This window comes from Hippocampus comes, unplaced genomic scaffold (assembly GCF_001891065.2).
Source record: "Hippocampus comes isolate QL1 unplaced genomic scaffold, H_comes_QL1_v1.1 scaffold317, whole genome shotgun sequence".
In the NCBI taxonomy this organism is placed as follows: domain Eukaryota; kingdom Metazoa; phylum Chordata; class Actinopteri; order Syngnathiformes; family Syngnathidae; genus Hippocampus; species Hippocampus comes.
In genome coordinates this window covers 1,435,420-1,451,084 of record NW_017805531.1, presented here as the reverse complement: position 1 = coordinate 1,451,084, position 15,665 = coordinate 1,435,420, and the positions used below count along the sequence as shown (strand labels likewise).

General features: G+C 44.0%; 1 protein-coding gene across 1 annotated transcript; it reads right to left on the bottom strand.

Moving 5' to 3' along the window:
- Positions 1–1,430: 1,430 nt before the first annotated feature.
- wls (Wnt ligand secretion mediator) lies at positions 1,431–15,371 on the bottom strand. Its single transcript, XM_019877922.1, is given in 11 exon segments — positions 1,431–2,247; positions 3,843–4,149; positions 4,321–4,464; positions 5,208–5,271; positions 5,405–5,502; positions 5,593–5,761; positions 7,414–7,550; positions 7,995–8,156; positions 8,286–8,410; positions 11,435–11,707; positions 15,053–15,371. Coding segments are annotated over 11 exon segments (1,695 nt in total). The 5' UTR covers positions 15,159–15,371; the 3' UTR covers positions 1,431–2,137.
- Positions 15,372–15,665: the final 294 nt, after the last annotated feature.

Here is a 15,665-nt window from a genome sequence, read left to right as displayed (position 1 = left end):
TGTTGTGATGAGATCCGTACCCGTACAATATTAAAAAGTTCCAAATGATATGATGGGATATTTTACATTTTGCTATGTAATGCTGGATTGCACATTACATGTGTTGTGCTGCGTTATAGCGCTTCACATTAACGTTAGCCTAATAGCCTGTCATTTGTAACTTTATGTCACAATAGCGATAGAAGACAACGGTGCCACAAGCATGTGGTGGTCATGGCCCCGCCCCTTTATTTTGGTGCAACGCCCCTGGTTGGAAAGAGGTTTGGCAAGGAATAGTTAAAAGTGAGGAACATTGCACGTCTGAAAAAAAAAAAATCAAAGAAAGAAAATAACGGTGAGAAAAAAAAAAGAAAGAAAAACAATAGCCAGATGGGGACATTTTCTATGCAGGATGCCGTGTTTGATCCATCACATAAGCAATCTTACAAGAGATGCCTAAGCCTACCGGCCATGTCCAGATGTTTGATTCGTTAATTAAGTCTCTATGGTAGTTAATCGCTGTAGGTTTTTTTTTTTTTTGGTGAGATTACAGAAGGGAGGTGGACGAGGACGACCCTGAAATAAAGACGCGTTTGTGTGCGTGCATGTTTGATGCAGAGGCTACATTTCATCTACAGGCTGGACCAAATGTTCCCCCAAAGTAGGAATTTGAGCAAAGCTCACTTGCAACTTTTTCTGTCAATCAACTCATCGCCACATCAAGGCTTCCTTCATAAAACATGTCTCCCTCCAGTGGTGAAATGTGCAACTGCACCTTCAATATAATTTGCTTGCTCCAGTCAACGCGCCGGATACGTTCCAGTCCCACCTGAGATGAGGGACTGGAACGTATCCGGTGATAAGTATTCCTTTATGCCTTTTATCACTCACTTGAAAACGTTACTCCTACTATATAATGCCCCAAATTAGAGGCGGGGTGTGCTGGTGAAACCAAATTGAGCTATCTAAAAAGTGGACCGCTGTTGTTTTTAAGAGTAGATTTAGTTAATGTACGTTCATTACACGGGTCGTAGTCCTTCGCGTGTTATTTATTCAGTGGTTCCATTTTTGTCATTTGAGCATGTTCGAGATTCTGTGTGTCCCAACTTCCTGTTGCGCAAGCTAATTTGACAGACGCCAACAAATGAAACAGTTCAGCTGTGAGACTCGAGGTGGCGCTCTTTGCCCATAAATGTAAATTCATTCACCCGAATCGCAAAGATTTCAGCAATTTTATAAGTCGCTAATCATTGTATTAATTTTCTTTTAGTGTGATGGTAGTGATGGGGTGAGTACATGTACTTTTTAATTCTACACACACACTTTAAACTTGGAGGCACATTAGAATTAGTGACGAGGCTCCAGATTTAAAACTGTCAGTTGGAAATGGGTCCAGCTAACCTTGTAATCCTAATGGTGGAAAAATGCAGTCAAAAAATGGATGCACACACTAAAGGTTAAGTAAAAGTACTTTTATTTAAATTACAATAGAAAGCAAAAAACAAAAATAGGACATTTAATACGTCTACTGGCAACTTCTAAACTCAACGTGGTAGAGTGCGATACATGTTTTTGCAATTGGAAAAAAAAACACTATAAAAATAGGTTTGTGGTCCATACATTTTCCCCCCAATAATATTTTAAAAAATACTTTTCTAATGACGTGTCACACCTGATGTACTTTCCAAGGAAGAGATTAGTGAGGGGTTAGATGGCCTTCACTATCAACATTACCGGATAGAAATCAAAGTGACAGCATTGCATCCAGAAAAAAAAGAGAAATGATGCAGTCCATTCCCATCCAATTTTAGGCCTTGACTCTAAAACCGCAGCGCAAACCAGACTACATGTAACATTTTGAGCTAATACATTGATCTACGAGGCAGCTTTCAAGTACCCGACTTGGTGTCAAAAGTGTTGTGCAACATTTTAAAAACACAATAGTATATAGCAAGTATGAAATGTATCCCCCATGAAATGAAAAGGACTTGTTGACAGTTCGTGCAAGGTGGACTGTTGCTGGTGCGTCAGGTGTCAAGGGTATAAAAGAGAAGAAAAAAAAAAAACGTGTAACTTATGCACAGTATGTCTGCGGGAAAGGGGGCCGTTGGAACAGTAGGTAACCAAGGGTGGGTGGCAACAACAATGCGGGCGGGGTCTACTCTTGGGCTTCTTTTCCAGTCATCTTGTAGATCTCGGTGGGCCCGTCAACGTGAGTGATGGTTGTCGTCAGCTGGATGTCTTCACCACTGTTTGCAGCGGCATCTCCTGCAAAAGTGGACACGGCCTCTGTTATGGCAGGGCTTCCTCAAACTTTTTGCGTCCGTGGATCAGCTACTCGCAAGAGATTTTTCCAAGATCCTCCTCGTAATCCTAATGGTAATTAAAAGTAACTCCCCCGTGTACTCTTACATGACAACGTTGCCTGTCTTAGGGTGGGGGGAGGTGGGGTGGGTCATAAAGTTAGGATAAGACATTCATCATTTCTAAAGGAAAAGGGTTTTAATTATGGATGGTCGAGTGCCGATACCTCGTGGAGGCTGCAAATACCAGCCACCAATACTTTATGCAAAAATAAATCAGTAAAATTGACATCGAGTTTGTTCACTTCAGCAGAAGTTGAAGCGAAACATCCCGGCAACGTATAAACTAAGAGCACGTTTCACGTCAAGCAATGCTGAGCAGTATTTTTTGCGGGTTGTGTATCTGGATTCGTCATTCGGCTATTTCAAGACGAGACCCGCCCGACTCTACATCTGATTGGCTAATGGCTGTTAAATTTGGCTGATACTATTGGTGGATGAATAACTTTTGATGAGCTGCGGCGTGGAGGCACTTAAGCAGGACATGCGCATTTTTAGACAAGACCCACCGCGACATCTTATGCCGGGAATCTGGCACAGCGCCGGATGATGTTAAGTCATGCGATTAAGGCCTCGGTGTTTGATTTGTGGACTCAATGCCTTTTAAGATGTTTTATGGATCTGCAGGAACCTTGTTACAAGGACATCGAAGATGGTTTTCTCCATTTCAGTTTTCTAAGGGGTTTTTTTTTCTCCCCATGGAGGTTTGTCAGATGTATTTCTTGATAGATTGACAAAACATATCAGAGCTTTGTCATACATGATGACACATCATCATAATATGACAAATTATTCTGCACACCTCCACATTATGTGTTGCGAACCGTTTTGAGGATCAGCTTTACGGGTCAGGCGCAGTCTTGCCTTTTTGTATCTCGCTGCCGGTGACTCGACAGAACTGAAGGCGAGGGTGAATTAAATCAACAGGCCAATTGAGACTCGATGCCTTTTTGGGAAAGCCTCCAAAACCGTCAAACAATCCAACTTGTCTCTGACACAGAATCCTGAGAGATGAATGGTTTTCATTTCATCCGAAAACCCTTTTTTCCACCGCTGCCTTTCTGACTGGAAGGAAGCCATTCCAATCCGACTCTCCAGCCAAAAACAGTCTCAGGGAATTCCCCACCAAATAATTTATCTTGCTAACGTTGGCCGTTTTAAATACCCCAGACAAAGTAGAGAGAGTTTTCGGCTTTGAATTTACTCGTTGTCAAATTAATCAACAGTGTCCGCCCCGCCGTCTAAATTCCTGTTTATGCTTGCTAAAACTTTCACAAAGGTTCTGATGAAATGAAAACAGCTACGTGGGGCTTATGTTCCTGAAACTTCCACAAGCTTGCATATTATAAGTATAATGTTGGAGCATTATTGAACATAATATAATTCTGCCTGCGAAACAACCATCATGAAAATTCCCAAAAAAACGATAACTGCGCCCACTCACCGGGGAATGAGGACGTAAGCATGCGGAGCTCTGATTCGTCAAGAAATGTACATGACCTGTGATACACTGTCCACTTGACTGGTCGTCTCCGTATCGCTTGTGAGAGGGGGCGTACAAGAACATGATGGCGAATACGTAGAGGTTCCACATGCCGTAGATGCCCGTGAAGAAGGCGCTGTTCACCTGAACGGTGTGTTCCCCCCAGTGCCAGTGACCCTCGTTCACCTGGACAAAGATGGACGGGCAAGCACAAAGAGTAAATTCCTTCCAACTGCTCCAAAAACGGAGAAAAGAAACTACTCGCAAAAAAAAAAAAAAAAAGGTGAGGGATTTTCAGAGGAATTTGAACCTAAAAATCAAACCCTGGAAGACACGGTCGCATTAAAAATTCCGATTGAAAAGCACACTCATGGAATTTGAACCTAAAAATCAAACCCTGGAAGACACACGGTCGCATTAAAAATTCCGATTGAAAAGCACGCTCACGACTTGCTCGGAGCGAATGAAGAGACAAATGACGCCACGAATACACACCTCATAGTGCAGGCGTCTCGCCTTGGACATGGCGGGCAGTGAAGTCCTCTTCCCACTGATGTTGCGGAAAACTTGGAAAACCATGAAGCAGAGGAAGAGGAAGTAGAGGCAAGCGCAGATCCCGGCCACGATGATGAAAGCCATCTGAGCGAGCGGCAGTCGAGGAAATAACATCTCTCGTACTTCCAAATGTGATCATCCAATAGACAGATTGGGGAGGAACAGAATAAATGTACCGGCGTTACGTATTCAAAATACATCCCCAGCTAGACAGCTAGCTGTCTAGCTATCCCTTGTGTAGCTAGCTAGCTACACAAGGGAAATTCACTTTCCTGTTATTTTTGTGCGATCATCCAATAGACAGATTGGGGAGGAACAGAATACATGCACCGGCGTTACGTGTTCAAAATACACCCCCAGCTAGCGACACAAGGGAAATTCACTTTCCTGTAATTTTTCGGTGTGTCCATGTGAGATTTACAAGGATGCACCAAGTTTTTATCCATCGAAAGACCATTAGAGATCAACAAAAGACTAGAAAGGAGTGATGTTCTAGTGCTAATTTGTTTATGTTAATTCTCTCTCTCTCTGCCTGGCAAGCTCTGAAATAAACAAACAGAAAAAGGAAAAAAAATGTATCCATCCTGGGTTGGTGACAACATATGGCATTACTGAATTATTCCTCCTCTTATTAGTCAAGGGAACCACAAGCAGCCATGAAAAATGTAGTGTACCTTCAAAAAGCAAAGTTGGGTCCTTTTATCATGTACATATTCTTGAGATGTAGGTGACCGACTATATTTCCAAGCCCAAATATGGCTTGGGAGTCACTATGAAGCCAAAACGGGACTTGATGTTGGCCACAGATGGAGCGCAAAAAAGGATACGGCCAGCTCAGTGCCAACATCCGATGCCCAGATGCTGTAGAAGGGGTTGGTCAACTGGACGCCTCTGGTGACACAAAACAAAGCGGTGCATTTATTTATGAACACAACACAAAGCAGATAGTAAATGTTCATCCTTGGTCAAAAAAAAAAATAATAATAATAATTGCAATTTGAACAGAAACAAAAACACTTCTCACCTCTCGCACATGTCAAAGATAAAGAGACAGAAAGACCCAAACACAATGGGCCCGACTTGCTTCCAATACACTGAGAAACGATTCCTCTCAGTCTGGTCCTGAGAAAAGGAGGCAAACTAGATATGTTCAAGTTGACAGGTCAGCAAACAAGAAAAAAAAAAAAAGTGAACACGTGCCCGGCACAATACCATGAGGTGCTCCCCGCAGAAGATGATCCAGAAAGAAAGCAACATGGAGTAGAAGATGCCTTGTCGAATGTCTCCAAAAAGCAACATCCAGGTCCAGTTGAAGCCAATAGAGAACCACTCCACTGGGATGTTGATGAACGTCATGGAGATACCCAGAGCAAAGATCACCCTGCAAGAGCAAAAATGTTAAAAAATAATAATAATAATCCAAATGAAATGAAAGCTATGTATGTCATAACAGGGTAGCATATGTTGATTTTTCATCAGGGTTCGTTCAAGGTCGCAAAGACGCTCGCCAACACTTTCAATGGTCACAAACAGTTTTTCTTGTCCCCTAAAAATTTGGAACATGACGTCGTTCCCCCGTTCGGTGGAATACGACCTTTAGACTCTCCGTGAAATCCTAAAAAGGTAAGAGTGAGACCGAATAGAAGTTGTTTTTCCCAGTGGGCCCAGCAGGTCCCTGCATGCCAGCAGCAGATGAAAGAAGGTTGCAAAATAAAGAAGCTGGCAAAACAGAGTCATTGCAGCATTTGAATTCTGTTGTGAATAGACGAGTATCTATGAAGCCAGATGTATCCGCTCTCAGAAATCTTTATATGATAGGAAGCAACACACACACACACACACACACACACATGAAACACTCTCACAATACCACAGGACAGGACTATAAATACTTTCAGAAATATTTAAATAATCACCAGGACATTCAAAGGTCAGCTGTTTTGGCTAAAATAAAAGCCGAAAAGCTGGAAATAAGGGACTCACAGTACAATAGTAGAAAAGTATGAAAAGTTTCTAAATCGTTCACCTCCAGACTCAACTGTGCAGTTCAGCTTTATGACGTGAACAAGTGAAACCTCACTCGGGTGGTATGCAAGGAATGTGCCCTGCGCAAAGCCAACAGAGTGAAGAGCATTGTGTGTGTGTGTGTGTGTGTGTGTGTTACCATCAAGGTTAAAAGAGTGTTTTGGACACACGAAGTGAAGGAGAGGAAAATCCCCATGGAAAGAAATGGCCAATAAAAAAACGCACTTTCCAAACAGAATGTTACATTGAATTCACGTACCATCAAAAAAAAAAAAAAAAAAAAAAAAAAAAAAGTGTACAAGTGCTCCTTCCTAAGAGCCTTCTCCTCACGTGGGAAAAAAAAAAAGACCCGTGCGCCGCAGAGTGAGATTTGAGTGCGTCGCTTTTGCAAGCAGATTTTGTAACGCGTTTCACGCTTCGCCAGGCTCTTCCTGTAGCCTCTGACTCATGTCTTCCCAACATGGCAGCGGTTACACCAACACTCGATCCGCAGTTCTCAGCTTGAAATCCAACTGTCTGTCTATTAGTGCCTTTTTTTTTTTTTTTTGCATTACGTTTGTTGTGAGGAAACATAATATTTTAAACAATACAGGTGGTAAATAAGTGACGTTTCTTCAGGTTTATCAATTCATATCAAATCTTGCACAATGGGCAAAAAGGAGGTGACAGCCTCTCTCTCTCTCATTTTGCGTCACGTATGAGCGACCCTTGGTCTGCTCAACACCTCGCGAATGCAGTTAAGCGGCACGAACACCCCTCAGATGCGTCTTATCTTACCGACCTCGAGTGCGCAGTTTTCATGACCCACTTGCAAATTTCATTCATAGTTAATATCCACCCTAATGCAGCGCCACAGCGGCTTGTGGCGAAACGATTCGTTCGTACGCTCCGGCTGCAGTAGTGCGCGCCCCCGCCGTGCCTTCTTCATCTTGTCAAGCTTATTTAAGCAAACACCAAGCCTTTAATGTATGACATCACATTGCTAGACTCGGTATTGCGCGGCCTTACTTCTCCAGCAGCACAGGGGGTCTCGTCATGAGCGTGATGCGCCTCCAGTACCAGATCATGATGATGAGGATGCTGGGTGTCAGGAACGTCTTCATGGCAAACCAAACCTTTGTGAAGCCTCCATTTTGGTGGATTCCCTTGGAACAGAAAACAGGATGCGCTAAAGCTCACACATTGGCAAAACAATCCTCTTGGCATAACAATCAGACACCTGCGCACGTGTCCTGGTGGGTCTCAAATCGGGGATGCGGGACAGTTATACATCTATGTTGCCTTGCGAATGCAACCAAAATTGTTGAGTGTAATCATTAGCAACGTGTTGGCATAACAAACAGGCACCCGAGTACGTGGCCTTGGGGGGTCTTCAAGGCTAGGACACAGAGAATAATTAATATAGCGCGAGGGTAAATCATATCGCCGTTATATTCCAATGAAGCGTCATTGATTGAATTTATCAGTAGAACCTTAGAAAATGCCAGCTCATCTGCTGCAGAAGTTGGCCATCATCACACAAGAACAACGGGAGCGCTACGACAAACCTTGAGGATGCTCGCACTTGGGCGAGCGAGAGGTCAACTTACAACCAGGCGAACGTCCTTTATTTCGCCGATGCCCACGTTGATCTTCTTGCGCTCATTGACAGGCAGACGAATGTTGAGGAGATAGTACTTATGGGCCACGCTGCCGACCTCCATGAAGGGCAGAAGGTCACACTCGTAGTAGCGGCCCTCGTTTTCAAATGTCTGAAGGGTGCAAACAATGTGTGGTTAAAACGCACATTTGAGAACCAAGTTCATGTCTAAGCAGGGCAGCAATCTGTAATTTAAAAAAAAAAAAAAAAAAAAAAAGGGGAATTATCATTGTTTCCACACCTTGGAAGTTGTGAAATTGCAGTTGAGTTTCCGTTGTTCATAAGAGTGAGCCATCTCAGTCCACTCACTAACGGTATCGTCTCTGTAGGCCACGCCCACGTCAACGGTGACCATCGCTCCATCCTCTGAAGCACAAGAATAAGAGCCAATTTACACCAAAGAAGGTCATTTGGAAAACAGTTCACTGCGTATAAAAAATATAAAATAAGAAGAAATGCATTCATCCCTGTGTGTGTGTTATTTGAATTCCTGATTCAACTTTTCAATCGAGAGAGTGATGAGGTCGCGGTGACAGACGACCGTGGCCTTTTTCTTTTTGTTTTTTTTCTTTTTTTTTTGCACCGACGGGAAGAAAAGCCCCACCAGAACCAAAATGTTCCTTTTCAGCTCATACGTAATGGCATGCTAATGTATTCAGAGTGGCAGAAGTAGCGAGGACGACGATGTGCGTTTCACCTTAAATCATGAACAGTCTGTGCTTTTGGGCACGGCCACATTTTTACCCAAAATCTGGATCGGGTGATTCCAGAAAGCTCTACTTTCAATTTGCGTGGCTTTTGTTGCCGCCCCCCGCAACCACCACCCCAAAAAACTGGTTTACAGACACGGACTGTATTAGTCTTTGGTCGATTCAAATGAATGAGACAACGAGCTCAATAAAGATGATTGAAATGCATCATACATCCATCAGCAATAGCTTGCTGGCCCAAATCGAGGTTACTTCTCAAGTGATACAACAACACATTGAGATGGCCTCCAAGAACTCCGAATCCAAGCTATGAAGACCGCACGCATCTTTGGACCCGATGACGAATCCAAATGGTCTCTCTCCTCCACCCTGCACGAGAGCCTCTTGTGCCGTTATGAAACGAGGTGAAATAGAGAGAGAGAAAAACCCAGTAACCCGTGCTAAAGCGAAAGGCGAAAATACAGGAAGGGAAGAGGGAGTCGGATAAGAGCCGGCGGCAGCAGACGTCTCCGTAATGCTCGACACAGCCATTAGTCTGCCACTCTGCCTCGGATGTGAGCTCACTTCACGCAGCATTCCGCTCCGATCCAGTGGCCATCGCCACGGAAACTAAGCCTCCTCAACAGCTGTGTTATTGCTGGAGCTCGGCCAAGGGGCGCCTGCAGGTGGGTGGAACTCTTAATGAGGGTAAAGCTCTTCTTTGTTACAAACACGGCGATCCAGAGATGGTCGGCGACCAAGGGATGGGCCGCCCAGCGCAACCTTCATCATCTTGGGCAAAGTGAAAAATGTATTATTATTTACAGAAGACGACATATGGCCCACCGCGCGACACAGCCTAACCCAACTGGAATTGATCACTGCACACACACACACACACAAAAGATAAATTTAAAAAAAAAAAAAAAAAAAAAAAAAAAAAAGCACACTCACACAGTGAGAGACTGAGTTCTTCATACCTACAGACATAATATAACGATCGGGTGTATCTGGTTTTGAGGTTCCACACACAGTATATTCGGAACGTATTACTTCCATAAAGCCATAAAAACATAGCGTGATTGTCAAGGAAGAAGCAAGCAGGTTTTCTTGTGTGGCCAGTTGCAAACAATTATTTAAACGACAAGCCGTCAACATTTCTGTGCCTTTTTTTTAATGTGATGTTCTAGGGCGCGGTGAAATGGGTTCATGTCATTTCATTTGATTTGAAAAGGGAACAAATTGAACTTGTAAGTCAAGATGCTATTTTTCTGACAAGGATCTTTTTTTAAACTCCTGGAAAGGCACCATCTCATTCCAGGCTGACCTCGCTCCATAAACTCTTCATATTGTGGCACAGAATCATCCAAAAGGCTCTTCGGTGCATTACAGAAACATCCGTCCGAGGTCCAGTTGAATGGCAGAATCATTCGTCTGGCAAGCAGACGGTAAACAAACCCCACTTTGCTTACAGACATCCACCAAGGGAGAGAATGTCGGCACATTAATTGTGCCGAGGAGCTGCCCGTTAACTCTGACATGACTATTTAGACAAGCAAGGCCAGAGAGGATGGCTCATAAATTATTACAACACAAGCATTTAAACTTTTTTTTTTTCTCCGCAAAGCTGTCGCCCTACGACTATTTTATCACTCAGCTCGCCGCAATGACCGACAGCGATGGCTGCTTGGTGTGTTCAAAGGATGTTCTCGTCCTGGAACTACTACAGTATGTATGACGAGAGACGATTCAAAGATGCTTGTGTATTTTTTTTTTTTTTGCATATTTTCAACACCCAGCACTGCAATGGTCAGGGTTTTGTTTACAGCTGTGAGCTAATGAAATTTGTTCACTCAAGAGCAGCATAGGAATTTATGGGTTTCCACAAATCAGCGCAGAGTACAAATAAAAACCTGGGTTATTAAAAGGCAGCGTGCCCCAATTGTTACAAAGCGACAGCGTCGTGACACCTGCTGAACTCCATCACAAGAGCAGTGACGTCGAGTTTACACTAAACAGCAAGAAGACCGGAAAGAAATAAAAATATGGCAACTGTCAACAATCTGATCGCATACGCCAGTGTGCTCAAATACAAATGACTGCAACAATTTCGACTAATAAAAGCGAAAAATCAAATACGTTTGAGTGCGACTCGTGTTGTGAGCATGCAAAAGTCTCCGTCTCGGTGGCAAGCGGAGTGTTTGGATGCTTTTCATTGCTCAAAAGGCAAGAAGCTAGAAAAACGATTCAGTCCATTTCCCCTCTTGGTTCCCTTCATGCCTTTCAGTTGGGTGTCGAGCCCATGCTAACCACCCCCCCCCCCCTGCCACTATTGCTACCTTCCAGTGTAAAAGGAATGGAATCATCTAGAACAAAAAATGGATTTGAGTCTGTTCTTGAACTCTCAACCACGACAGACTCAGCAGAGACGGTTGATTCCGGCGGTCGCACGGCCGCGCTCTTGAATTCATTATGCAAAGCGGCAAGGGATGTGAATTTTTCAGAGGCCAGCTCAGTCTCAACGCGTCGCTGCAAATATTTGCCAGGAGTTTGGGGAAATTAGGAAACAGGATGGAGGCTAACACGTTGACACCCCATAAGAAAACGCAGACGGAACAAAGAGAGAGCGCACGCAGGCTGGAAAGAGCGGCGCTTGTCGTCGTCCCTGGACCACGAAATCATCCGCGATGGCGTTTCTCACCTATCTGATTGTACATTTTGAAGGCGATGTCAAACTGCAAGATGACCAGCATGAACTGGAACCAGGGGCTCATCTCCTTGTCCGGCAGAGGAATGTGGACAGCAAACACAATGTTGTTGGCCTCGATCATCTTGGCCGAGGCCTCATCAAAGGAGCGGATCTTGTCGCATTGATTGGGACCCCAAGGCATGAACCACTTTGCTTCCTGCCGGTGCTTGACGGTGTCCACGCATTTGATGGCCAGGTAGTGTACCGCCGTGGTGGGGCTGGGAGCTGGTGAGACACGGAAATAAAAGAGAGGTGGGATTTTTAAGGCGATTCACTTGAAAGGCAAGAGATTACATGGACGGGGGGGGGTGAGATCACGACAGCAACCCTGAGGGACGGTCAACAGGTTACGTTTGAGTCCAAATACTTCATTTTATTCTCCCACAGCATCATCTCCCACTTCCACACGCAATGCGAAACATTCCTGATTACACCCATTCAAGTGCTCACACAGTGAGACGCAGGCGCTTTGGTGTTATTGCTCTGAACGGCACTTGGGAAATGCCCATTCTTTGTCACGAGAACACACAGTAACATGAAAAAACAAAAGAATCAAGTGTTATGTTGTAGCTTCAAGGCAAAAAGCAAAACATTGCATCACTCCAGCGACTACACTTTAAAGGTCCGCTAACGACAGGCATGTGGAAGGGTAACATTTGTTGAACATATTTCTGGTGCACTCTCATTTCTAATTTTAGGTCCAGTGAACCTCGATTGCCAAGGTTTTTTTTTTTTTTTTTTGGAAAGGTACAATGCACATAAAGGAACACTGCCCGATACCTGAATAAAGGTGGCAATGTTAGCATACAGCTAATTACTGCCTTCCTTTGTGGTATGATACGGCAAATACAGGGCCTCGGAGCCCCTTTTTAATTGTATTTGTTTGTATTTTCGCTCGGTAACACCAATCCATGTTGGGCAGAGCCTTCATACCGTCGTCAGAATCTTCTGGTTTTGGGATTGCGATGCGAAAAAGACACTTGCAAGAATCTAACTGACCACAAGTGACCAAATGCATATTTTCGAGAGCACAACTCCATGAAGGCAGTTGCCCACAGTCAGGTCGTTTTCAAATTTGCAGAAATGATCTAAACACCGATACTACTTCACCAGCGTGACATAAATTCTGGGCAGGTAGAGCAAACACTTGACAATCGTTTGCTACAAGTTATGGTCTGAAAAAATTGACAGCTAAAGTCTTCTAGATGCTAAAACAAGGGACCAAATGTGATGTTATTCAGAGTATGCCAAATCGAATTCTAGGCTAATACGGAACAGCTACGGATGCGGGCACCGCTATTTTCAAAGACAAACGTCACAACAATAACACCAAACTAAATCAAATCCAGTTATCTGAATCCCCTTGGACTTCAATTGTGTAGTGACCCCCCGAGGCCAGCGGCTGCTTCGGAGTGCACGACAGTGTGTCCAGAATAATGGCCATCCCCGCAGCCCGCCAACCCCATGCCACGCTCTCGGCATTTGTTGGAAAACAGGGCCGTGGGTTGGGGGGGGGAGCCTAATTGTCCCCGGTGCCCCCGGGCCACCAAGCACACACAAAGGAATCCGGCTTCATTAAAACCATCTTAGCCAGACGAGAACCAAACGGGCTAATTTGTCAGCGAGAGGGACGTTTCCAGATGAAACTTGGACAGGAAAGCCCTTCTTCACTTCAACTTCGGTGCGCGTGCGTGGGCGGATTTGAAGAAATTTCACAGCGAACCTAACGCAGCCCCCAGGAAGACGGGATCTAACTTTGACAGCTGTGTGCCTGTCCCTGTGCCTCGGCGCAGCTCAAAGTAGAGGGAAAACACAAATGCGTTGCCTGCGAGGCCACTGGGATTTGGGGAGAGTGAGGATCCACACAAGGGGGGGGAGGTTAGCGGAAGGTAGAGATGCTGCCCGCGGCCTGCACAGCAGACAGACGTGACATGATGGAGGAGGGGTGAAGAGCAGAGGGGGAATTTGGATCAAAGAATTGAAAAGCAAGAAACAGCTGGCTGTAATTCCGTCGCGGTTCATGATCGCAATCGAGTGGAAACGACAGACGGATTGAGAAGAAATTCGAGAATTTAAAATACTTTATATTATCAAATTGTCATATTTTGTTCTTCAGTGTGTGATTTTTTTTAACTAATGGATATGAGACTCATATGTTTGGTAGGAGTTTGGTTTTTTTTGTTTTTGTTTTTTAATATGAGCAGCAGCAATCGACTTCTTGAGCCAGCCAGGAATCACGTCAAATGCTTACACCACAAATTCTTGCTTTTCATCAAGAAGCGAAAAATGGCAAATGGCAACATGCAAGGATTGCAACTCATACATGAGACAGTCAGAACAATTACGCCATCTAAGTGTATCCGTCATAATGATAGCCACAAAGACAGGAAAGATACGCGACCGTCACAGCTGAGCTCATCGACAGTTGATCAAACATGAATTGAGCGTCATGGCAGTAATGCTTTTCATTAAGAAGACAAAATAACAGACGAGATGGAGACTGGTTTGTGATCGCTCATTAAACAAACCATGTTATTCTGTGTTTGCATCCAAAGTGGCTACTAGGTGAAGATTTCGAAAACTCAACAAGATTGTTTGACTTGAGTTACAACTTGCTCAGCCCAAGTAATGAAGCGACTTGCTTGAAATCTAGCGAGAACTCGACCTGACTTGCTTGATTTTTGACAGAGTAATTTGAGACTTAATTTAAAATATGAGGGTTAAGACTTGACACTTCCACCATTCATTATATCACAAAGAATGAACGACCACAACCCAGTCCAAATACTGAAACGTCGCTCCAAGATGAAAGTACAAGCAAATGTTTTATTTTGATTCAACGCAAAGATAATTAGACAGCTTTCATGGATTTCAGAAATAAGATATGTATTGGTGAGAAACTAAACTTTTGAGCATTTGAACAATTGTGTGTAAACGATTAATCAATTCTTGAAAATGGATTCATTTTGATAATAGATTAATTGTCGATTAATCGTCGTACCGCGAGTATTTTTTTCAGGCTAGCGTGAGCTAATTTGTCCTTTGAGTCTGTTCACAATGTTGGCAAAGCGATGCGGACAAGTTATGATCACAAAATTTGATCCTACGATATTTCAGAGTCTGTGGTTTTTCACGCTTTCTTTCGTACAACAGTTGATGATGTCAGTATTTTTACCATTCTCTTTTTACTCAAGTATCGGTATATGTACTTCTACAAGTACAGAGTGAATACCTTTGCCACCTCTACCCTGTGAATTCAATTTTTTTTCAAGTATTGAACTAATTCGTGGCGTGGAAGAGAAAAATCATTGCGATGCATTGCGGCGATTTTAGCTCAAAGTTCCGTGTAATGTTTCAAGGCCAGGCTGAAGAAGGTGAACATAGAGCGCGTACAATCCTTTCTTTGTCACAAAAGATTCGTGTTAACACCACCGTGGAAGCACGTTGACAACTTGCTAACTTTTCGGTTTTGTCGTTCAGCATTCGGCACTGAAAAAGGTACGAGATCGCGAAACAAACAGACAAAAGTGAGCGATAAGGAGGTAGGAGGAGGGGACGGAAAAAACTTACCAATTAACCCACCGACCATGAAAGCGAACGCCTGGAACAAAAGCAATATAACTCCCACTATCACCAACTTTTTGGTGCTCATGTTCTCGATAATTGCCCCCGCCATCGTGATGGAGTCAAAAAATGGATAATGTGGCTCCTGAAAAGAGACAAAATCGTTGCATCCGCGACCAGTGTGGGAAGGCAAGAAAGTGGTGGCTCCCTTCTGCCGCACAGGCTCCAGCCTTTCAACTTCGACGGAAGAAAAAGAGGAGCCAGAAAAAAAAAAAAAAACTGGGATCACATGACCGAACGGCGCTCGGTTTTAGTTTTTCCCCCCCCCCCCCAGTAAGCAACAGGGAGGCGGGGAGAGGTGCTGGGGAGCTCCGCCGCATTACTTTATGCAGGTTAGCATGCCACTGGATGCCTTTCATAGCGCCCCTGTTGTGTCGCTCCTATTTAAAGAAGCTTGTTCCAAGTCCCATCTCATGTTTTTTTTTTTGTACTTGATGACCCGCTCCACATCCCATTGACGACCTTCAACAACAAGTTTGTGTGCGAAGGCGATTCCTGTCCATCACCATAAATTCATTTTTTTAGGATTACAGTAATCCCACTGACGATATTCACGGAG